The sequence below is a fragment of the Acipenser ruthenus genome, chromosome 6 (genome assembly GCF_902713425.1).
Source record: "Acipenser ruthenus chromosome 6, fAciRut3.2 maternal haplotype, whole genome shotgun sequence".
NCBI lineage: Eukaryota > Metazoa > Chordata > Actinopteri > Acipenseriformes > Acipenseridae > Acipenser > Acipenser ruthenus.
In genome coordinates, this window is record NC_081194.1 from 19,184,174 (window position 1) to 19,208,456 (window position 24,283).

The 24,283-nt window shown below is 38.1% G+C and overlaps 1 protein-coding gene across 2 annotated transcripts in view; it reads left to right on the forward strand.

Moving 5' to 3' along the window:
• mthfd1l (methylenetetrahydrofolate dehydrogenase (NADP+ dependent) 1 like) overlaps positions 1 to 24,283 on the forward strand; it is a 93,131-nt gene that overhangs the window by 34,274 nt on the left and 34,574 nt on the right. The window contains exons 20-23 of one of the 2 annotated variants that reach the window (XM_034017271.3): positions 5,130 to 5,241; positions 19,074 to 19,213; positions 19,763 to 19,804; positions 23,709 to 23,809. In XM_034017271.3, the coding sequence (XP_033873162.3) occupies positions 5,130 to 5,241; positions 19,074 to 19,213; positions 19,763 to 19,804; positions 23,709 to 23,809 (395 nt within the window). Of the gene's footprint in view, positions 1 to 5,129; positions 5,242 to 17,151; positions 17,294 to 19,073; positions 19,214 to 19,762; positions 19,805 to 23,708; positions 23,810 to 24,283 lie in introns of those variants that run through there. The other variant, XM_034017272.3, reaches the window with a different exon arrangement.

Sequence of the window (24,283 nt, forward strand, 5' to 3'; positions counted from 1 at the left end):
GCGCTCGGCAGCACCGGTATCACAGGTCTCTTACCCACTCGTCCCACCTGCCCCTGTGCAGGCAAGGACATGTAATCTAAGGAGTGATACGCTATCTATTGTTGCCTCTGAGGAGGCTGATGAACAGGATATAGCGTTCCCATCTGATGGTGTGGACTCTTAACAGCGCCCAGCTTTTCTTATCGGAAGAGCTTACGCCCCTGATACAGTGGGCTACTGCAGTTTTGCAACCTACAGCATAGTGGCACTCTAAGTCCGTTTCGCCAGAAACCAGTGCGGCAGGTAGCTTCCACTTCTCACAGACCTGCCCGGAAACAGCCCGCACCCGCTTTTCGCTGAGGCAGGCGTACTTTCAATCACCCTCTGCATAGGCAACAGGCGCAGGCTGTGCCTCAGTCAAAGCAACACCACAGAACCCTGGGTGCTCACTACTGTTCAAACTGGTTACTCGCTACAGTTCCAACATGGCCCTCCTCCCTTCCGGACCCACAAGCCGCCGCTCAGGTGACTCAGGAGGTAGCAGCTCTGCTGTGAAAGCAGTAGTAAACCCTTCCAACAAGAATGGGGTGGTTCTATTCCAGGCACTTTCTGGTGCCAAGAAGGGGTGGCGGCCTCAGACTGATCCTCGATTTCAGACAGGCAAACCTGTATCTGAGTCGGAGACGGTGCAAGATGCTGACTTCGTAACGGCTGTTGCAGCTCAGCAGGCCAGGCGTCTGATTCACCATGGGGGACGCCTATTTTTTCACATCCCCATAAAACCAGTGTACAGGAAGTAACTCAGGTTAACTTTTCAGGAACAATATAACAGTTCTGTGTTCTGCTGATCGGCCTCTCTGTAGCTCCATGCGTACTTGCAAAGTGCATGGAGGCTATATGGCCCTGTTGAGACTCAGAGGCATCAGGGTCCTCAACTTCCAGGACGATCGGCTCATTTGGGAGAGCAGAGGTAGACCTCTTTGCCTCTCAGGAGTCGGCACACTGTCCCCTGTGGTTGTCCATAAAAGGAGACGGGGGACCTCTGGGAGTAGATGCACTGGCACACTTGTGGCCAGCACGTCTACTCTGTGCGTTTCCACCACTGGCGCTGCTACCGCTATGTCTGCAGAAGATCAGGCAGAACCAGGCCAGGGCGCTCTTAATAACCCCATACTGGCCCAGGAGAGTTTGGTTCTCCTCTCTGATGCAGCTCCTCAGCGGCATGTTTCAGGCGTGGTGCTTGTCTCGGGTTTGAACCCACGACATGCCCCATGGCAGTTATACTGCAACTTTTACAGGACCTTTTTGATGAGGAGAAATCCCCATCTACTTTAAAGGCCTATTTGGCAGCCATCTCAGTGTGCCATGTAAAAATAAATTGTCTCCCCAGGAGCTAATTTCCTGGTAGGGCAATTTTTGAAAGGCACCCGGAAGCTTAGGCCACTGGTGAAGGATGTGGAGCTTGAATGTAGTGCTTAACGTACTGATGAGACCATGCACTCAGCTGAGCTCAAATTTGTGTCTTTCAAGGCGGCTGTCTTGCTTGCAATCACCTCTGCTAAGTGGATGAGTGAAATGCAAGCAGTCTCTGTATCGAAAGCCTGTCTAATATTTTCAAAGTCCAGAACGAAGGTTACCCTTTGTACTAACCCGGCTTTTTTGCACAAACACCATCACAGCTTTTCATGTTAACCAGTTGGTGGAATTGGAGGCTTTCCATCCCCCTCCTTTCCACTCTGACAGGGAGCGCCAGCTCTACAGTGCCTTGCGAAAGTATTCGGCCCCCTTGAACTTTGCAACCTTTTGCCACATTTCAGGCTTCAAACATAAAGATATGAAACTGTAATTTTTTGTGAAGAATCAACAAGAAGTGGGACACAATCATGAAGTGGAACGAAATTTATTGGATATTTCAAACTTTTTTAACAAATAAAAAACTGAAAAATTGGGCGTGCAAAATTATTCAGCCCCCTTAAGTTAATACTTTGTAGCGCCACCTTTTGCTGCGATTACAGCTGTAAGTCGCTTGGGGTATGTCTCTATCAGTTTTGCACATCGAGAGACTGAAATTTTTGCCCATTCCTCCTTGCAAAACAGCTTGAGCTCAGTGAGGTTGGATGGAGAGCATTTGTGAACAGCAGTTTTCAGTTCTTTCCACAGATTCTCGATTGGATTCAGGTCTGGACTTTGACTTGGCCATTCTAACACCTGGATATGTTTATTTGTGAACCATTCCATTGTAGATTTTGCTTTATGTTTTGGATCATTGTCTTGTTGGAAGACAAATCTCCGTCCCAGTCTCAGGTCTTTTGCAGACTCCATCAGGTTTTCTTCCAGAATGGTCCTGTATTTGGCTCCATCCATCTTCCCATCAATTTTAACCATCTTCCCTGTCCCTGCTGAAGAAAAGCAGGCCCAAACCATGATGCTGCCACCACCATGTTTGACAGTGGGGATGGTGTGTTCAGGGTGATGAGCTGTGTTGCTTTTACGCCAAACATAACGTTTTGCATTGTTGCCAAAAAGTTCGATTTTGGTTTCATCTGACCAGAGCACCTTCTTCCACATGTTTGGTGCGTCTCCCAGGTGGCTTGTGGCAAACTGTAAACGACACTTTTTATGGATATCTTTAAGAAATGGCTTTCTTCTTGCCACTCTTCCATAAAGGCCAGATTTGTGCAGTATACGACTGATTGTTGTCCTATGGACAGAGTCTCCCACCTCAGCTGTAGATCTCTGAAGTTCATCCAGAGTGATCATGGGCCTCTTGGCTGCATCTCTGATCAGTCTTCTCCTTGTATGAGCTGAAAGTTTAGAGGGACGGCCAGGTCTTGGTAGATTTGCAGTTACTCCTTCCATTTCAATATTATCGCTTGCACAGTGCTCCTTGGGATGTTTAAAGCTTGGGAAATCTTTTTGTATCCAAATCCGGCTTTAAACTTCTCCACAACAGTATCTCGGACCTGCCTGGTGTGTTCCTTGTTCTTCATGATGCTCTCTGCGCTTTAAACGGACCTCTGAGACTATCACAGTGCAGGTGCATTTATACGGAGACTTGATTACACACAGGTGGATTCTATTTATCATCATTAGTCATTTAGGTCAACATTGGATCATTCAGAGATCCTCACTGAACTTCTGGAGAGAGTTTGCTGCACTGAGAGTAAAGGGGCTGAATAATTTTGCACGCCCAATTTTTCAGTTTTTTATTTGTTAAAAAAGTTTGAAATATCCAATAAATTTCGTTCCACTTCATGATTGTGTCCCACTTGTTGTTGATTCTTCACAAAAAATTACAGTTTCATATCTTTATGTTTGAAGCCTGAAATGTGGCAAAAGGTCGCAAAGTTCAAGGGGGCCGAATACTTTCGCAAGGCACTGTATATGCTTTGCGCAGAGCGGGCATTAGCTTATTATGTTGACAGGACTAAAAGCTGGAGGCAATCGGAACAATTATTTGTCTGTTACGGAGCTAAGTCCCAAGGACAGGCTCTGTCTAATCAGCGTCTGTCTAAATGGTTGACAGGCACAGTCAAGACTGCTTATGAACTGGCCAATCTGCCCATGCCAGAGAAGTTCACTGGCCATTCCCCCGGGGGTCAGGTGACTTCATGGGCTTTGTTCCAGGGTGCATCTGTCCAGGACATATGCAATGCAGCAGTGTAGGCTTCCCCCCATACTTTTACTAGGTTCTTCCAACTGAATGTTGTAGATCCATATAACCCTGGTTTCGGTACTAGAGTGCTGAGGGTGGCTTCCCAATCCATCCGCACAACAGAACATTAGGCAAGTTTTAATTTGGTCTCTTCCAGCTATTGCTGGATGCTAATTACTAGCACAAGGCGGTTTCGGCTCAGCTTTGTAGCTCAGTGAGGTACTACCATTTCCTTGCGACAGCTTGGGTATACTCACCCATTTATAATGGTTAATATTCCCTACTTGAAAGGGAACGTTGGGTTATTATCATAACCTTGGTTCTCTGAAATAGGAATATTAACCATTAACTTCGGGGTCGCGGCATCATGGTTGCAATCCTCGAAGGAAAATGACATCATTGTCGGTGCAGCTACTTTATGCTCTCGGGGGAGGAGCAGCAGCTGCGTCACACTGGTTCCTATTTCAGGGAACCAGGGTTATGATATTAGCCTAACGTTTATAAGTATGTGAAGCATTAACATCAGTCTTTTTTTTTTTTTTTTTTTTATTGAACAGGTTATTACTGATTTTTATTTATTTTTTTTAAATCAAATATTACTCTCTAAAACATAAAATAATCCGTAGGGTCTGGTAATAACTGATCTGCATTAGCGGGAGTCTACAGTATAGACATATGTGTTGGGTCGGCGCATTACCACTGACCTCATTGTGTGCCATTTTAATGCGTTATTAATCGGTTAAAAGGGCTTCTCATCCGGGCTCTAGAGTGAGGAAGGGGAAAGGAATACTGCAGAGTTCCTGTTATTGTTTCCATAACTCTTCTCCTGGGCAGCTGTGCTTTCACGGCATCATATTTTTTTTCCACTGACAAAGTAATTGGTGCTATAATTTATTTCATATTTTTGTACACGTAGTCCCGGAAATCATTTATCTAAAGTTGAAAAAATGCAAATGTATTATTTGTTTGACACCTGCAGATGACTTTTTTTTTTTTGTTTGTTTTTCTGTGTGTGTTTTAAAGGTGTTTCCATCAAAGGTTGATGTTAATCAAGAAAGGTTAAAATTGAAGTCTGATAAATTCAAGATATTGTCTGGTGGTTTCAGAAACATAATTGGAAACAATTTCCTTAGCTGGGTACAGTGACCAAAGCTTCCCACTGTCTTGTCCAAGTGCACTGTTGAAGCATAGTGATTGTACTTTAGTTATTTTATGGTTATACTGTACATAAGTGGGAGCATACAATTTGGGCATAATCAAAACTGTCATAAAAAATGTAGATTGTATATTATCATGGTTAAAGAATAAATAAATAAAATTATTTAACAATGTCCTTGAGTAGTGGAAACATAGAACTGTCATTTTTGCCATAAAAGTAACATTTCCTATTGCCACAGCCAAATTCAAATGTTTTGAAACAAAAGGCCAAGTTTGGTAAGCTATCTGTTGAATATGTTTTCACTGTCTGTTTTGTTTGTTTATTCACCTACTGTAGGGCAGTCCGGTTTTTGTGCACGCAGGCCCATTTGCTAACATCGCACACGGCAACTCTTCTGTTTTGGCAGACAAGATCGCTCTGAAGTTAGTTGGAGAAGGAGGCTTTGTAGGTAAGCCTATTGTTGTCAACTACATCTGTTTCCTGGATGCTGCTGTATTTTTGTGTTTTTTTGCAGTGAAAGGTCAAACATCCTGTTGCGGCCAAAAGAGGTTTTCTATGAACATAGTTTGCATCCCACCACTACAGAATTCCTAAGTTTGCTGTTTGCAGTATTACCCCATGGGGTTGTGTTAAAGTTTGTTTTTGTTTTGTTTTTGTTTTTTTCCCCCACATATACTCTTTTGTAGCATGAGCAGTTGTATTTGCTTTATGTTGCTGGCCTGTAAGACATATTCCTCTATGCTAGTTGAACACAATTAAAGATACTGAACATGTGCTGTCAGTATCATTCTTCTGTCCTCAAAAACATGAAGAAGTGCACACAGATTAGAAAATAAATTACAATGTAGTAATACTAAACACCAGTAGATGTTTTTTGTAAAATAGCTCTAGTGAATTTTTTTTTTAGGATTATTTTATTAGTGTTACAGCACATTGTCAAGGTTATGGAGGGTATGCGTACTGTTTGTGCTCCTTATTTCTTGAAGAGTTTAATATTGTTTGTGGTGTAATTTACATTCTAAAGGTTAAAAGCAGTCCCTGAGGTTTATGACTTGTTTCACTGGTTTGAAGATCCATTACTTTATTAGACTATTAGAAGTGCCCAACATTCTGTGTCTAATGTAGTAAACTTAGAACATATAATTCTAATGAACATTGTATAAATCAGTCCTGACATGGATAGGTCAGCCCAGTGTTTTAATATGTTTAATGATATTGTTCTCGTATGTGCACTACCTAGCCCTTGATGATTAGAATTAATATTACTATATTTAAACCCATTAGCTGTGTCTCCATGTATTAATGTTTGCTGTGTTAAGACTTCCACGTATTGAAAGTGGAAAATCACTTTCACTGCATGATTCACTTTGCTTTATTTGTGGAACCCTCAAAGCTGCTCATTAGAGGTAATAAAGAATGTACTGTTCTGTGTTTATAATGCATGTAGTCTATGCTTCATGCATGCTATTGTAAATTTCAGGGTTTTGAATTGTAATATTTAAGATTTTTGCTAAATGAGCAGGTGATGATTTGCATAGTTGAGTGATAGATTGAGTTTAGATGGAATGTGTAGAGAGATTAAAATAATTTGAGCGTGGAAGTCCAAGTAAAGATTGGTCAAAACGTTTAGGGTGTGACAATAAATGCCAACACTGATGAGAGGCTGCAAAACACGTAACAGTAAGAACAATAAAATGAGGATACTATAGACTTGATTTGCTTCAATTCCTTATTGATTTTCAGTGGCTGTAAATGCTGTGGCTAACCACCTGAAGTTTGAATAGAAAAACAGGCAGTTGCTTTTAAACACGTGCGTTTCTTTTTTATAGTCCACATTTTCTTGTTTTATTTTTTTTTTCTTTTTTTTAAAGGTTAACATGTGGAGAATGAGAAAGGGAGGTTGACTTGGTGTCTGCTAATACGCAGGTATACAGCCTGACATGCTGTCCAAGTTATATGTACTGTCAATGTTGTTTATTTGCTCTTCTTTCTTACTGATTACATTTCAGTCCTAAGAGTTCCCTTGAACCCAATATTTCGGTCGTTTTTATCACAGGGCTTTAACTCGAAGTTGCAAATTCTCTTTTGATAGAATTGTATTTTTGTCCTTTTTATAAGTGCAGGAGTTTTGTTTCAGTCTTGGTAAGGAAACTTTTTCACAGCGGGATCCATGATTCTGGAAAAAAGATCCTCCAGTCTCACTGAACCGGTAGTGTATTCATAAGTAAACCACCATTTATAAATTACTTATTTTATAATATGTTTTCAATAAAAATACACATTTGCTGTATTTGAGCTTGTTGGGGCAATGAAAAAGATGCCCCAACAAGCTTTATTATCGGAATATACATTGGATAAGAGCAGTGAACATTTTTCCACCACTTATTTCTAAAGGATTTCAACATGGCTGTAATATAATGTACCTAACCTGCATTTGATTTGATAAAATGCTTGTCTTGCCTTTCGAACAAATATACAAAAATAATATATTTTTTAATCAAAAATGTTTTGGTGTGGCAGAAATGTATAAATGGTCCCAATAAGAGTGCAGTAGCAACTACTTATATACTTTTCTTTTTGTACTCCAGAGGCTCCAACTAGTCCAGTAATTGAACAACTTAGCATGGTTACATATGTCTTGTTCCATTAGACTGGCTTTAAGACTCTTGCAGTTTATTATTGATGTTTTGTTGTTAATCTGAGAATAGCACCTAAATTCTCAGGTTGAGTCTCACTCTTGAAGCTCGGCATCTTATTGCAGGATGTCTAGAGACTTACATCACACATTCTTATGGCGTGTGCTACAGATCTCCGGACAACATCTTGATAGTTTAAAATGATCTAACACTTGATGGTTTTTCCAGTTTCAACATACTTAATTGCCTGCCTGACTGTAGTGTTGGCTGTAGAGAAGAAGTTTTAACCAGTAGATCAGTGGCTAGGATCAAGTGTAGAGGATACAAATGCTTGCCCCAGATTTTGCCCCCTGGCAATCTGTTAACGTCTTGGTTTGTAGCTCATTTACATTAATGATCGTTTCAAACAAACCCACAAAAAATTGTAGCACCATAATCTTTCCAAGTAAGGAGTTGGGGTAAAAATAATCTTGCATCCAAGGGCCTGAAATACATTATTCTCTTTAATAAGCTTTGCAAATATACAATTTCCATAAACATGCTGTCTATGTATAGCAAGGTAAACCGCTTTTAAAACGTAATCCTTTTATATCATTATTCTCTTTGTATATTTAGTGCCTTGTATTTTCCTTTGTTACAAGTAGAAAGGTTTGTATTACACAATCACTTTTTGCAAATAAAGATCCACATAGAACACAAATATTAGAAGCTCTTGACAATTTATTTCATATCCCACTTAATGAGCAGTACAGAAACATAACTTCATGTATTACCTTGAGCATCAATCAGTGAAACCCAATAGCTTTTATAGTATATTACTGGTCCTTTATTACATCCTAACATATATGATTTTAATCCATGCATGTGTTTATATAAAACGAAATTAGACTAAACATTATCATGGCAGAGCCTTTTTTGCCCTAAACAGCTTTATTTATTTATTTATTTATTTATTTATTTATTTATTAATTATTTATTTTGGAAACGTATGTGTGCATCATGGCAAAATCCAGACTTTGCTATTGAATGTAGGACAGTGACAGCAATTTTATTAATGTTTACTATATTTCTGTATAAAGATTGTCATCTGGAACTTGTCAAAACCCAACAAGGGTGCCCTGGTCATGGGCAACAGCCCAACAAAAAGCTTTCACTGCCGAAATACAGTTGTGAGGAATGTCAAGAAAGCATAGGCATCTAACTGGTTTTCATAAAAATATACAGTAAGTTATGAATGGTTTACCATTCAACAGCTGAGTAAATAGTTAACAACCAGCACCATCTGTTAACCTTTTTGAATTGCCAAGTAACTTTTAATCACATTAATTTAATTAAAAAGAAAAAAAAATCTTATCAGATTTGCAGTAATTAAAATGAATGAAATGCTCATAAATGTGACTTGCATTTCTTTATAATTCAATAAAGAATTTCACATTTTTTTCAGATCGGGACACATAATGTACTCTGTTGCTTTGTCACTTATATTGTATTGCTTTTGGCTGAACCCTTAACAATCTGATGCTTTGCTGGCCAAGAACATGCTGATATATTGAATGGAGAGATCCACACCTGGTTCAAAACCCGGGAGTCACACACATCTCAAGATATCCCATTCCTAATATATTATTTGTGTAATTCTCTAGTAGGAGAGGGATGGTTAGCTGTCATAGATGCTTTGCAGTTCAGTTATTGATGTAGAACAGACTGGTTATTGGAGGCACTTTCAGCTACTCCAGCACAGTCTCCTTAGAACACAAAGCAAAGATGTATAGGTGTGGGGAGGGGGACAATTCTACTTAATTTGCCTTACCACAGACTTATCCTTTTAAACTGAAGAACCTTGTAGAAACAACTTGCAGTCTTATGTGCAGTACAATTTTTCTTTAAAATCTACAATTTAACTACTGTATAAATGTGGTCTTTTAATAATGCTTGATTTATTTACATGTTCATTTTTACCCCCCCACCCCACCCCATACATAAATGAGATTTTAGCCTGAAAGGGTTTATTTTTTATTGTATTAATCATCCAGATATACGTTCTGGGCTATTACCTGCACAGATCAGATACACAGCATTACTCCCATTACTGCCCTTGAGTCCCCAGAAATAGTAGTAATTCAATACCAATGTCTGTCTTTGCTTATACTTCAGATTGAATAAGCATATTGCTTCAATTACCCAGTGACCCAGCCACAAGGTGGTCTCTTCTCCGCTATTTCTCTCATCATCCTATTCTCTCGGGATAAATCAGCATTGTACTAGCACTGAAGGCTGGTAGATACATTCCTGTGCCTTTCTTTCTTGAGCTCTTTGATTCATGCTAATAAAGCCCATGTTTCATCTGATCTGTAAAGCATATGCTCTCCCTCTACCTCCAGCTCTGAAAATAGTTATGATTAGGTTTATATAAGTTAAACCAGGAAATGTTGTGTTTTCCTGTGATCCAGCTACGCTCTGCTTTCCGATGTATTGCTGTGAATTTTTCTGTTCTCCCACTGCTCTAGTGAAAGACTGTACTGGAATGTTTTCATTTAATTTAGACTTTCTTATTGAAGTTTATTGGTATTTGTAAATGTATACCTCTTTGTATAAGTGTACTCCCAATAATCAACCCTTGTAACATTATTCCCTATAACTGGAATGCTGAGATGCTTGTAGAAAACCAACTGCTCCAACATGTTCCTGGTGGACTGGTTACCAAAGCTGTCTGCATTTGGAATTGACAACCCCCTTATCTTCTTGAGAGCCATGTGATCTTTAATGTCCACAGTGTAGGACAGTGGGTTGAACTACAAGATGAAGAATAAAATCTTAACAAATTAAGGCTGTAAAAGTTTAAGAGCAAAAAATAAATTAAAAAAAATCCTTAAATCACAAATGTCAGTTGTACTTCGAGGATTTAAGTTCAAGTTAATCACATAAAGACACTACAAGCCACAGATAAAATAATGCATCTGCCCCTTCCTAAAACAAAGTTGTTTCTTAAGTGTTATACAGTTGTTTTGTTCGTCTTTGAAAATGTCCCTTTCCCTTTGTACTGGTTTCAAAATATGGCCCCTAATCTATTAAACGTGCAGCTGTGGCCAAAAGTTTTGCATCACCCAGAATTTTAGGATTGAGACATCATTTAAAAAAAATGTATAGGAACATGTGACAGGATGGCAGAGTGGTGACATCAGACCAGATACATGAAAAAAACCAAACGGGCAAGTACTGTGGTGCAAAGGCGCTTGCACTGTTTTATTTTAACAAACAAAAATAAAATAAAAGGTTTAACAAAAACATACTGCTCACATAGCAAAAATAAAAGTCAAGCAAAAACAAATCTCGAACACTAAACAATCCGATCAGGCTGGGCAGTAGCCTTCACTGATCCTACTTATTTTTATCTTTATTTTTTACCCTCCTCTCTTGTTCTCATTCACTCATCCGATCATCCACCCTGAGCTGAGAGAGCTGCAGGCTTTTATTTACTGTGGCTGAGGGGTTAACTATCAATTATCTCATTACCCGTCAATCTGCCACAATCTGCACAAGTTTTTTTTAATTACTACTGGCAGAGTACGAGCTGCCGACCTCGCCTCTGCCAGACCACATTTAAATAACAATAACAACAAAACAAAAACGCATGGCTACGCAGTCATACATATACATAAATAAATCATAATACTAATCATTATAATAATAATAATAATAATAATAATAATAATAATAATAATAATACAAAACAAACATACTTTATAGGAGCATGGCTTTGCCCTGCCCCCTTCTCATGTACAGGGCTCCAACCCCCAGGCGCCAGGCTATGGCACAGGGGTGGTGGTCTCCTCACCTCCCCCCCCTTCTTCTTAGCCGGCAGCTCCATCTTCTGGGGCTCCGGCCACGTTCGCTCCTACAGCAAAACTGCTGCGGGGGGAGCTGGTCTCCTAACCTCCACCACCCCCCCTTCTTCATGGCCGGCAGTGCCCCTTTGTGGGGCTCCGACCACAGTTTTCCCTGCTGCCTTGAAGGGCTGGCAGCGACCCCAGGCGAAGCAGAGCCGGCAGCGACCCCAGGCGAAGCAGAGCCGGCAGCGACCCCAGGCGACGGCGGCAGCGGACCCTCGGGAGGCGACGGCAGGAGGGCAGCACCTGGCCATGCAGGCTTTTATTTACTATGGCCGTGGGGTTAACTATCAGTTATCTCGTTTTTTTAATTACTACTGGCAGAGGACAAGTTGCAGACCTCGCCTCTTCCAGAACACATTTAAATGAAAATAACAACAAAACAAAAACGCCCTGCCCCCTTCTCATGTACAGGGCTCCTGGCCCAGTTACAGAACATAATTTAGATATTTTATTTAACATCATGTAATCAAAGAAAATACAAAATGATATTGCAAAAGTTTACTGGAAGCCATAATAGTAGTACAGTGTTTCATATTAGATTTCAAAATGTCACATTTTTCAATTTGTCCGTTTCTCGTTAACTATATGGAAAACTAAAGCAGTATGTAATTCAGTGTGTTAATGTAACATTATTCAGCAGGTTTCATTTGACTTTATAAAGCAAAATTAGTTAATTTTATAGGGTACTGCAAAACTTTTGGCCATAGCTGTAAATTTACAGCGTTATTCATGACAATAAAAAACATTTGGCCATTATCGGTATAGTATAGCTAGGGTGCATGGCTGCTACAGATTTAAGCAATACTGTGATTTTTAGAGCTGAATTTAAAACAGTTGTAAATGGTGACTTACAGATTTTACATTGGTATAAAAAAAAAAACTTCAAGTTTTTACTTGAGTTGACAACTTTGGCTTTTCAATTAAGCATACGGAAAGGTTTGATTTCTGATGGGTAAGTAAGGCCAAAAATAAACCTAAAGTTTGTTCAAGGAACTATTCTAAAGATAATTAGTAAAACTAACTACAACTTTTTTACTGCTATCTGTTGCATAAATATACTTAGATTTGCTGCTATTGTCTATTTTAACAACATTCTTAAGTTTAAATATTACAAAGTCTTGATTTTTAAGTTACTTACACCCAATTACAATAGGCCTCATTTCATGGTTGATTTTGTACTTCTAATTTAACTGCATGAGATTCAATTAAATAAAAACAACAATGCTCTATACACTTCATTATACTGCTAAACAAAAAACAAAATTAAATTGACTTCATTGGGATAACTCTGTAGCAGTGATGCCTGGTATTGCTGATTGTGATTAGCCTTTCTGACAAGCTCCAATTGAAACTGGAGTGAACTGTGTATACATTTGGTTTTGTTAGGTGTTTTATATATAAAGCTGCTTAAAGCGATGTGACAGCAGGGGAGCAACAGGCGTCATTTTGTCCGTAGTGTACAAAATGGAAAAACGTTTAAAGATGATTGCATTGTAAAGTACATCTTTTTTACACTTTGTTCTCGCAAATTATATCCAGTAGAAACCATAACTAATTTTAATGAACGTACAAATACGAAATTGGTTAAATAATCAGCTGTCAGATATTGTTAATGTGGTCTGATATTGTAAGTGCAAATATTATTTGCAAACATGACCCAAAGCCTTTAAAAAAAATTAAGTATAGTAACATGACATTCATTTCTCTAAGGATGAACTACATCAGCCTGTTAAACTATACAATACCTTGCTGGGGCTGCTAGTGTCACACAGGAGCCTGAGCGATTGGCTGCTGTGTCGATTTTATAGAGTTTGTGTTTTTTTCCAAAACCACAACTAATAATCCGTGATGGCTTACACAATGATGAGATGTTGCTTGCATTCTGATGATGAAATGACAGGTGAAATGCGAATTGTTAGCTCAGTAAATATTTAATTTGTAATATACTGAATATTGAACCTTGGTTTTTGGCTTCTCGCTGGCTATTAGTGGAAACAGTAACAGTACTCCCTTCCTTTCTTCATGTACATTACAGAGAGTCCTCTTAAAAAATAAAACACTGAAAAAAAAACACCAGTTACCTGCTAGTTTCTTACCGTGAGAGCTTTCTAAAATAAATAGTTTTTCAATTTTTAATAATTATAGTATCTGGTGAAGAGGAAAGTGAAGCTTTGGATGTACAGTACAATATAATGAAAAAAAAAAGAAAAACAGTATAGCGTGAGCAGAATAGATTGCAAAATAATTCTTCAGGCAGGAGTAGATAAGAAAAAGCAGGTTGCTAACTCCAACAGTAACATTCTCTTGGTTTGAGTCCAAGAGAATGTTACTGTATCTCTCTTGCTTGTCTGTTGTGTAGTGAAATGGATTTTTGAATTGTCAGCAAGATTGGTCGAGAAGGTGGTAAGGTTATTGCTGGGCTTTGCTCAGTAGTGGCTTTGCCAAGGGGAACAAGTTAAGGTTTAGATGCAGTTAAAGTGGATGCAAGTCAAGTTCACGACCAGTAGCTCAAAGCCTGCTATTACCTTAAGTAAATAATCATATGGAAGTTTTTATTTAGTTCATAAAATCAATTACGGGGCGGGTCACGTGATGAGTCGTAGCGAGAGGCTGTAATACAAAGGAGCTCCTGTTAGGAGTCATTTATAATTGTAATTTAAAATCAGAAACATGTGATTTAATATAATTTAAACAGTTTCGGAACCAAGATACCAAGTGATAAATCTGCTAAGAAAAGACTAAAACTCTCCAACTCAAAATGGTGCTGGTTAACCACCTACAGAGAACTCGAGCATAATGTATGAGTTGATCAGCATTAAAGAGATGCATTCAGATCTGTGTTGCCCTCCGGCACTAAAGGTCTGGTGGCTTCGCTGTGGATCTGCAGTGCAGAAAATGACGGATTGGCAGGAACACGTTTCGGAGGACGCATGTTTCAGCCTCTGTTTCCCGAGTCGCTGTGGGGTTGCAGCGGTGAACTGGGATAAAAATAATAATTGGGCATTCCAAATTGGGGAGAAAACCAGGGTAAAAACCATTGGCGATGACTAAGTCTAAGTTTAAAAAAAAAAAAATAAATAAAAATGTTCTGGCGAGTTAGTTGAAATTTCATGAACAGTTGTTGCTGTTGAAAAACGTACTGCTGAAACAGAGACACGCATTTCATGTCTAGAATATAAAATGTTAAAAATGGAAAAAGTCATTCACATTCAACAAACACAGCTAACGAATACTACAGGACCAGGAAAACAGAAATACTGTAGAAGGAATAATTTAAGGATTGTCGGTGTTCCTGAAGAAGCTGAGGGGGATAACTGATCTGAATTTGTGAAGATCTTATTATGTGAATTATATGGAAAGGGAAAATAGACAATAAAAATACTCTGGAAATTGAAAGCGCACACAGAGCACTCGTGCCAAAACCTAGAGATGGAGGTAAACCACACTCAATTGTTGTCAAACTGCTGCGTTTTCCTCACGAACAACAAATATTGAATTTAGCTAGGGCCAACCCAGATGTTACCTACAAAGGACACATGATTTCCATTTTCCCTGACCTATTTGGCTGAGCTTCAGGTGAAATGCAGGAAACTCACGCCAGGAAGGAGGATCCTTAAACAAAAAGGGGTTCGGTATGGTCTGTAATACCCATCAATGCTAAAGGTGACTTGCAAGAACAATACTGTTCTACCGAAAACCTTCAAAGAGGTGAAAGATTACCTTCATGTTAATTTTAACTTAATTCTTAAGGACCAAGATACTCAAGAAATGGAACAATAAATACACAATGAAGCTGACGCCTGAAAAATGTTCTGTTTTCTTAATCCAACCGACTATTAAAAACTTTTATTTATTTATTTATTTATTTATTTATTTATTCATTCATTCATTTGATTAGTGGGTAAGTGGAGTTTATGCCAATAATATACAAACCTGGTAGTTTGTTTATTTATTTGTTTATTATTTTATCAACTATATGAAGTTATAAACAATTACCTATTATTTTCTAGTTTCTTAACCATGCTGTACATTGCTTGTTTAAAGTTTTATCTTCTATAAAGTGTTTCTAAATCTCCATTCTGTTTTTCAAGAAAGGCGTGTAAAGAAAAAAAAATCACTTGCACAATTTTTTTCAATATTCTTAAGAAATAAAAATAAATTATTTCATGATTATTTGTATTTCAAACAATCACATTAACTAAACTGTACAGCTCTGCTTTGTGCCTGCTTGTAGTATTCGCCATGCACATAATGCTGTGCAGTGGTTATCTCATGTGACTACAGTATATGCAATCTAGGCAGGAAATTTAAATACTACACACTGTTAACAAGACAAGCATAAAGCAGTATGCAGCAGGAGTTTTACACAGCGATGGAGGGAAGCTTTTCTGTACGTCATGCAACGTTAATGTAGATCACAACTGGAAATCGTCTGTTTGACAGGCATTTAGATTTCAGGTATTCACCGAAAGAGAAAGGCGGAAATACAGAGCAGTACCGCGACTGCTTTACTTGCAGACAAACTAAACGGTGACTTCCATGTTCCAAAAGTCCACTGAAAACCGTGAAGCACGAAACACATTACACTTTGACCTGGCAGGGGCGTTTGTTTGGGCAAATATCCCTCTTGAAATATTGGACAACCAAAAGTTACGTGTAGCAAATGGCAGAGACGTGAATACTTACCTAAAGCCGCAGACTATCACAAGCAGGAGATTATGGAATTGGTAAAACAGTCTGGTTGCTTGTCAGTGGTCATTGACGAGTCGACTGATGCCCAAGATCAGTATGGATTACACATTGTATTTGTTTTGCAAGACCTAAATGGTGAACATGCACCTGACGTACTAGAACTGAAAGCTGTCCTTGCAGATACACTTTACCTACAGGCTGTTAATTACAACACCGTTTGACAAGCTATGTAAAGTGCTTGAATAACATTTTTGCGTGTGATCCATGTTGCATAATTTTGTGTTATATGTTCCCACAGATGTTTGAATGTAAATTAAAATTATCATTAACAACCGTGAGATTTAATCACTCTCATGTGATTTCAGTCGTATGGTACAAGGCAATAAAGGCATAACACAGTTTAACAAGCCCCGTACCTTGAGTACCCTGGTTGTTGTGGACGAGTAAGTATCTAGTTGGCCCCCAGCGAAGGGTCGGATTAACCAATATGCCAATAATGCTATTCACCATAATATGTGTAGGGCCCTCAAAATATGGGTTAGCGTAGTGCCCCACGTCCCTCAATCTGGCCCTGATTGTATATATTAGAATGCTTTTTTCTTAGATAGTATGTTTCTGGAATACAATAGGAAAGAGTTCACGGTCACCTTTTTTTCTACAATCTTGAAACGCTACACTTCTAAAATATAAAAGCTATACAACCTATCCTTTTGAAACAATTGGTGTTTTGGTATTTGTCGGCTTTGAGGTTGGCAAATATTTGGGGATATAAGGTTCCCAGGAGCTGGAATCATGTGACCTACCTGCACCTAAAATAAATCATCATAATATACATCTGATAGAAAGTCTCAGCTGTACTGCTGGTGAAAAAAAAAAAAAAAAAAAAGATTTGCAAAAAGTGGAGTCAGCTTAGGCTTGGCAGTCATGCATTCTGGGTTGATGTTTGCTGAAATAAACATGTTGTAGTTCCATTAGTGAGTGGTTTATTATGGACCACTGGGGAAACTGATTCAGCACTGAAGGATATCATAACATAAAGAAGCAGCTGTTGTTTCACAACCAATACATATTTGAACTTGATTCAACGAATTGGCAATGAGCAAAATACAGAACTGTAAAAGGATTGAAAGTCCGGACACCCAACCCCACTTTCTGACCTGAAATCAGTGATTCGTTTTCCAGAAAATTATTCTACACTGCAGGATCCCCAAACTAGTTGGAAGAAAAAGAAAACTATTTTGAATTGGATAAACGCCTGACTGGAACTCTTTGTCTGCAAACAGTAGGTTGGATGCGAAGACGATGCTAATAAGTCCCTCTTTTCTATTTTGACTTGATGCCTTCCTTTATCTTTAGCAGATGCCAGCTTTACTGTATTTGTACTTGTATCTGATACATTGTATTTATTGTTTTGTGTTTAGTTGACTACCGAACATGACTACCCAGATGTACTATATTCTTTAAAACAGTTTCCTCATTATTGTTAGCAAGGCACCTATTAGTAAAATCTAATGCTCCAGCTGCTTATTGAAAGTATTTTTTTAGATGCCTCTAAGGGGCAATTTTCCTTATTCATGCCACATTTGCCAAAATTTTTTTTTTTTTTTTTTATTCTTGCTGAATACATAGAGACTTAAGATTTCAGTTTCCATTATCCATTATTTTGATACTTCATATTTTTTTTTTAAAAAGTACAGTATTACGTTTGCCTGAAAAGGAACATTCCTAGATATTTAAGAGCATGAAATAATTTTGGTAAAGATGGTTTTACTCTCAATTGTGTTAAAAATCTGCTTCTATAGCACCATGTTTTTAAAAATGTTCTGTCGCACCGAATGTGAGCTGACATTTACAGTACACGGTGCTAAGTAATATGTTTTTGTATTATATTAGTATACTGATTCTGTATAGCAAGTGTAATTCTAATGGGAGTGTTGGACTATTCTTGACCTGAGAGCAATGAAGGAATTCAGCTGAATAGTTAATGTTATTGTAAGAAATCAGATTGTAAATGCTGATCTTGCAACTGGGGACTATAATGTTGTTCACTTTCTTGATTTCAACAATTTTGGCACCAATGGATGCGTTCAGCAGAGGAGGTCTGCTCAACTCCAGTGAACCAGTGTATCATGTGTTGTTACTGCACTATATAACGTAGATGTTTCTGGTCTGTTGATAGATGCCCTTAACTTGGTTTGTCCCACATAATGAAATTCAGCCAACTTGATATAATTCATTCCCTTTAACGATGCAGTACGGTTATCTTTGTTTGTGCTTCTTTTCATCCACAGGAAACAATTCCTATTAAAAGTAGCCTATGTGTGCCAGGAGCTGAAAAAAAAACTTGGGCAGTTGTTTTTATTTGACTTGGCACGCCGAGACAATTGCAGGAAGTAGTATAGATCTGAATGAATACACAATATGGTTACAATTGAAAGTGGTGGCACTTGGCAGGAGACATTTGGTTATCATCCTCCTTGAATTCCTTTACATTTCCTACTCTAATGTTGCCCGTCATCCAACAGCCCTGTTACTATATCCTGCTTCCTTCCGCAGTAATTGATGTGTTTTAACTCAAGGGGGAATTGGGCGGGGGTGTCTGAAGAGTCATTGTAAATGATATGGCTCAGATACCTGTATCAGACTGAATGTTTCCTGATTGTCTAATGTGCAAGACCTTGAACACAAAAACACAGAAGAGTAATGTCAAGGCGCTTTGAAAACTGAACCTTGGCTTCCATTTTATCCTGTAACCCCCGCCCCCCCCCCCCCCCGCCCTATAAATCATAACCCAGCAACGTGCAAATAGCCTCACAATAAATATCACAAAGTGTTGCCAATACTATAAATTGATTAAATAACTTTAATAAAGGCTGTAAATCAAAGTCATATTTTGGATGAAACAGGAAACCGCCTGTAGTTAGTTTGAGATACTTCTGAAACGGACTTATAAGGATATGTGTTGCTACTTCTACTGTCCATTCACATGAAAACCAGGTTAGCTCAGTTTAGTGTTCTAATGTGTGAAGTGTGAACTTGAATTGTATATCATCTCTTTTCAGTGACTGAAGCTGGCTTTGGTGCAGACATTGGGATGGAAAAATTCTTCAACATCAAGTGCCGGATATCTGGCCTCCGTCCAAACGTGGTGGTTTTGGTGGCCACAGTGAGAGCTTTAAAAATGCACGGTGGAGGTCCAAATGTAAGTGTTTAATTCTGAAGAAGTATGTGAACAAAAACATATCTGTGGACCTGTATGGCTACTAAAAACATAGTAAAATAGGATCTACCAGTAATCAAATCAAATATTTAAACTCATAAAGCAACATTCCATTTGTGCCGATTCCCTGTAGTAATATTCAGCTATTAAGGGATGTTTGCTTTGAACAATAAACAATACTTAAAAAAATTAAGGATATATACAGGTATGGTATAACTTAAAACAACTGTACCTAATTGCTCACTAAGGGCATTTCCGGTTCAGGGTTGCCTTCTTTTTGTTTTAATGAGACGTCTGATTTTAAATGTGTCCTGATGAGACATGTACAGTTAAAAACAACAAGAGATAATGAGACTTACATGTAAGTTAAGCATGGTGTATTCTGTGAAATATGTGTTGTTTTTTTTTTAATCCCACAAATACTGCTCGGTACTTGGTAGAACATAATCTTCAGTCATTAAAAAAATGTATTAACCAATCAATTATGTCAAAATAGTGTTCCTAAAAATGCATTATAATGTCTATTTACAGGTTTCTGCAGGTGCACCTTTACCTAAAGAATACACAGATGAAGTAAGTAAGACAAAGGAAAATAAATGATGGATTAGGTGGTCAGCAGTTGTTTGTTTTGAAAACAAATTATTAGTAGATATTTACACTGGGAGCACAGATTATGCCATGTCTAGGCCCTTAAGGGAGGTGACAGGCTCTTTAAGTACAGTAAGTTACAGAACTGCCTACGGCTCCTTGTGCTCCTTTGGTTTATCCCATCCAGATCCAACTCTGCATAGTTTCTGATGTAAGGCAAAGATCATGGAAGAAACAAAGCCAACTAAGTCATCTTTTTGATTTGAGTGTTTTGAAATGGTGTAATAAAGATTAGAATCCAAGGTGACATGGATACAAGCATTAGGGCCCTTAGATAACAAAGTTGTGTAGCTACATTGTAAGGTTAGTATGAATCAAGACCCGTCTTTGTCCTTAGGAACAATACATATCAATTAAAGGGTACATCAGCACTACATGAAAAATAAAACATAAACTATCCCACCTTGCTGTTCCGAATGTATTTGGTCATTGTATAATAATCCGTATGCGCCCAAACAGCTGCACATGCCACACAACTAATGTCCAAAATCACTCTTCCCTAGCACCTCAAGTTGACTTCCGCATGTACTCAGATGTACCGGCACATTCCCAGTGAAGCGTTGTGTAAGCTATTTGACCTCCATGTAGAAACACTCTTCCCTGTGTGCCAAACATGTTAGTGGTCGCGGTATGTATCACCAATACATAATAAACAGTGATTAAAGTGGGGCGGTATGAGCTGGTATGCATACCGGTAAAAAAACGGTATCTCTGATATTTTATTATTTAACTTTATCAATTGACTTTTTATCTATATATAAAGTATACAAAGTGTTATTGTGAAAAGCTTTTAGATTATGCGTCATAAAAAGGTCCACAGAAATTAAATGTTAAATTATAGTACAATCAAATATTTCATGCAGAAGATCAATGTAAAATGCATTTTAAAAAGTTAAGCATACTCGCGAAGAAACACAAAGGCTTTTTTGTGGAAAAAAGGCACAAGTAGGAAGTCTTGCCACAGTAATATAATTTTCAATTATTATTTTATTTTTTTGCCAACATTTTTTTACCGGTATTTTTAATCACTATTTATTATGTATTGGTAATACATTCCGCGACCACTAAAATAGCACATACACCATGTTTGGCACACAGAGAAGAGTGTTTCTACACGGAGGTCAAATAGCTTACACAACGCTTCACTGGGCATGCGCCGGTGCATCTGAAAGTACATGCAGAAGTCAACTTTTTTGGCTCAGAAGAGGTGCTAGGGAAAAGTGATTTTGGACATTAGCAGTGTGGCATGTGCAGCTGTTTGGGCGCATACAGATTATTATACAATGACCAAATACATTCGGAACAGCAAGCTGGGATAGTTTGTTTTATTTTTCATGTAGTGCTGATGTACTTAATGTGTTTGTTATCTAACCATGGTGAGAACCTGTAACATTTTTTGCATACCATTTTAAGGGGGTCCAGGAAAACGATCATTATCCAAAACTCATTTAGTCGTGTACAGTAGTTTCTTGATCTTAATTGAAATCAGAAAACCCCACTATAGCAATATGTATTTTGATAAAAAACAAAAAAAATCAAAATAGTAATATCCTTTCTTTTTTCTGCTTACATTGCTTACCATTTTTCTAGTGTCAGGCAAATACGGATGCAGTGACTGGCTCCATCTGTAGGTGGAGCCCATGTTCCCTGATTGAAAAAGGATGGCACAGAGAAGTTAAAAAATGTTCAGGGAACAGTATGTTTTAAAAGGGTCTTTGTTCCACCCATGTTCTAAATTATTTAATTGAACCAATTTAAATCTCCATCCAGGACCATGATTGGACACCTCTGGCCAAAGTTAATATTAGGTAGTCCAAGATTTGGGTTAATTGGGTTCTATGAAACGTTAGGTTAGAGATTTGTGGAACATATTGTCAACAATATCTCTTGGTATTAGATAAGCCTCGGCACAAACATAAAGATTGTCTAATTAACCTGCTTGATTTTTTTGAGGATGCAACATCAACAATGGATAATTGCAAAGCATATGATTTATTTTGATTTCCAGAAAGCTTTTGACAAAGTCCTGCATAAAAGATTAATTCTCAAACTAAATGCATTAGGGATTCAAGGAAATGCATGCACATTGATTAGGGAGTGGTTAACATGTAGAAAACAGAAACCTCAAAATGGAGCGAGGTAACCAGTGGTGTACCACAGGGATCAGTATTAGGTCCTCTGCTATTCCTAATCTACATTAATGATTTAGATTCTGGTATAGTAAGCAAACTTGTTAAATTTGCAGACAACACAACACATGTTAAAACTTTACAATGCATTAGTAAGACCTCATCTAGAATGTTGTGTTCAGTTCTGGTCACCTTGTTACAAAAAGGATATTGCTGCTCTAGAAAGAGTGCAAAGAAGAGCGACCAGAATTATCCCGGGTTTAAAAGGTACGTCGTATGCAGACAGGCTAAAAGAATTGAATCTATTCAGTCTTGAACAAAGAAGACCACGCGGTGATCTGATTCAAGCATTCCAAATTCTAAAAGGTATTGACAATGTCGACCCAGGGGACTTTTTCCACCTGAAAAAAGAAACAAGGACCAGGGGTCACAAATGGAGATTAGATAAAGGGGCATTCAGAACAGAAAATAGGATGCACTTTTTTACCCAGAGAATTGTGAGGGTCTGGAACCAACTCCCCAGTAATGTTGAAGCTGACACCCTGGGATCCTTCAAAAAGCTGCTTGATGAGATTCTGGGATCAATAAGCTACTAACAACCAAACGAGCAAGATGGGCTGAATAGCCTCCTCTCATTTGTAAACTTTCTTATGTTTACAGCAATTACAAATACCAGATTCAATCATTTCAAGCATGCACTTTACATTAGTTTTATTTAATAAGCAGCTGGGATCTAAACGCTTTGTGGACTGCTGACCAATAATATCATATACATTACCATATACAATAGACCATATCCTAAACCAATGGTACTGTGACCAGGGCAGAACCCCAGTTTAAATCCAGTAAAAATGCTGGGGGATATGCTTAAAATCCAAGCCAGGGTTGAGTTTGTAGGGAAAAGAATTCAACAAATTATTTTTGATCGAAAATACTTCATATGCATAAAAGAAATAGTCTTAATACAATCGTATAGACGTGCAGGTCACAGCATGAACCAATTTATACGCTTGTGTCACAACACAAACGTCATGTGGAGTCAATTCAAATAAGTGACTGACTATTCAAACAAAAACATTACGTTAAATACTGTGAATATTAGCATTTCCACCCCTATTCCTTCCAATCAGGATGGATCCACCCTATTATCACACACTTTCAACACACCTCCTGGTAAGGGGAGAACTCGCCCAAATCTGTCACATTCTTAACCTAATCTGTTAGAAACTATTTCAAACTAGTTCTTTGTTCTGTTTTCATACTGGTGTCTCCGCTCTTCCACCCATCTTGATTAAACACCTGCTAACTTTGGCGCTCTGCCCGGACGCCAAGATATGAGAGACTGCAAATGTCAAATTTTTTTTTTTTTTAAGAGAGACAGGAAAATTGCAGTCTTACTTAGCTAGTTACATGTGCTTTAAGATGTATCAAAATATGAAAATATAAAAGCTCTTACAAATAATCAACTACATAATTAATACTTTATGAAGAATGTCATCTCCTACAAGTTATAAAAGGTTTCTGTAAAGTACAGGAAGAACCCTGTAACGTGTAGTACAAAGTACCCAATAATTGTCTACAGTAACTTCTGAATACTGTTCTTAAAAAAAAAAAAAAAAAAAAAAAAAGACTAAAACTGCAAACTTGATTGTAAGTAATAAATTCAGTATAAATTCAGTTCTGTATTTTTTGGTTTGTAGAATCTGAAGTTGGTAGCAGATGGTTGCTGCAATCTCCAAAAACAAATCCAGATTGCTCATCATTTTGGGGTTCCGGTGGTTGTTGCATTGAATGTATTCAAGTAAGTTTTTATCATCACTATTCAGTATAAATTATATTACCGTTTGTTTAAAACATTTCTTTCAAAGGCAGCAATCAAGGCAGCGCCTTCATTTTAGCTGCTTACATTGTATTCTTCACTGTGTTTAGAAATGTTGTCACTAAGACACTGTGTATCTTATTTGTTGACTAACCTGCTTTCTTTAGGAAGATTAAGCTAATAGTTTATCTTGCTGCAAAATAAAGAATTTGCACAGGAAGAGCTGCAATATTACATTCATGCATATATCATTAAACCCTTTATTGCCCAAGAAGCAATGTCATGTGCCTCGACCACAGACTTGTTCCCACTAAAGTGTGTTTGTTTAATAGGATGGAACAAATTTTTTTTATTCATCTTGTATATAAAGAGCTGGTAATTGAATCAATTAAAGACGGTTGTCATGCTGATGCGCTAGGGAGGCTGCACTGTGTTTGATCCCTGGAGCCAGCATTG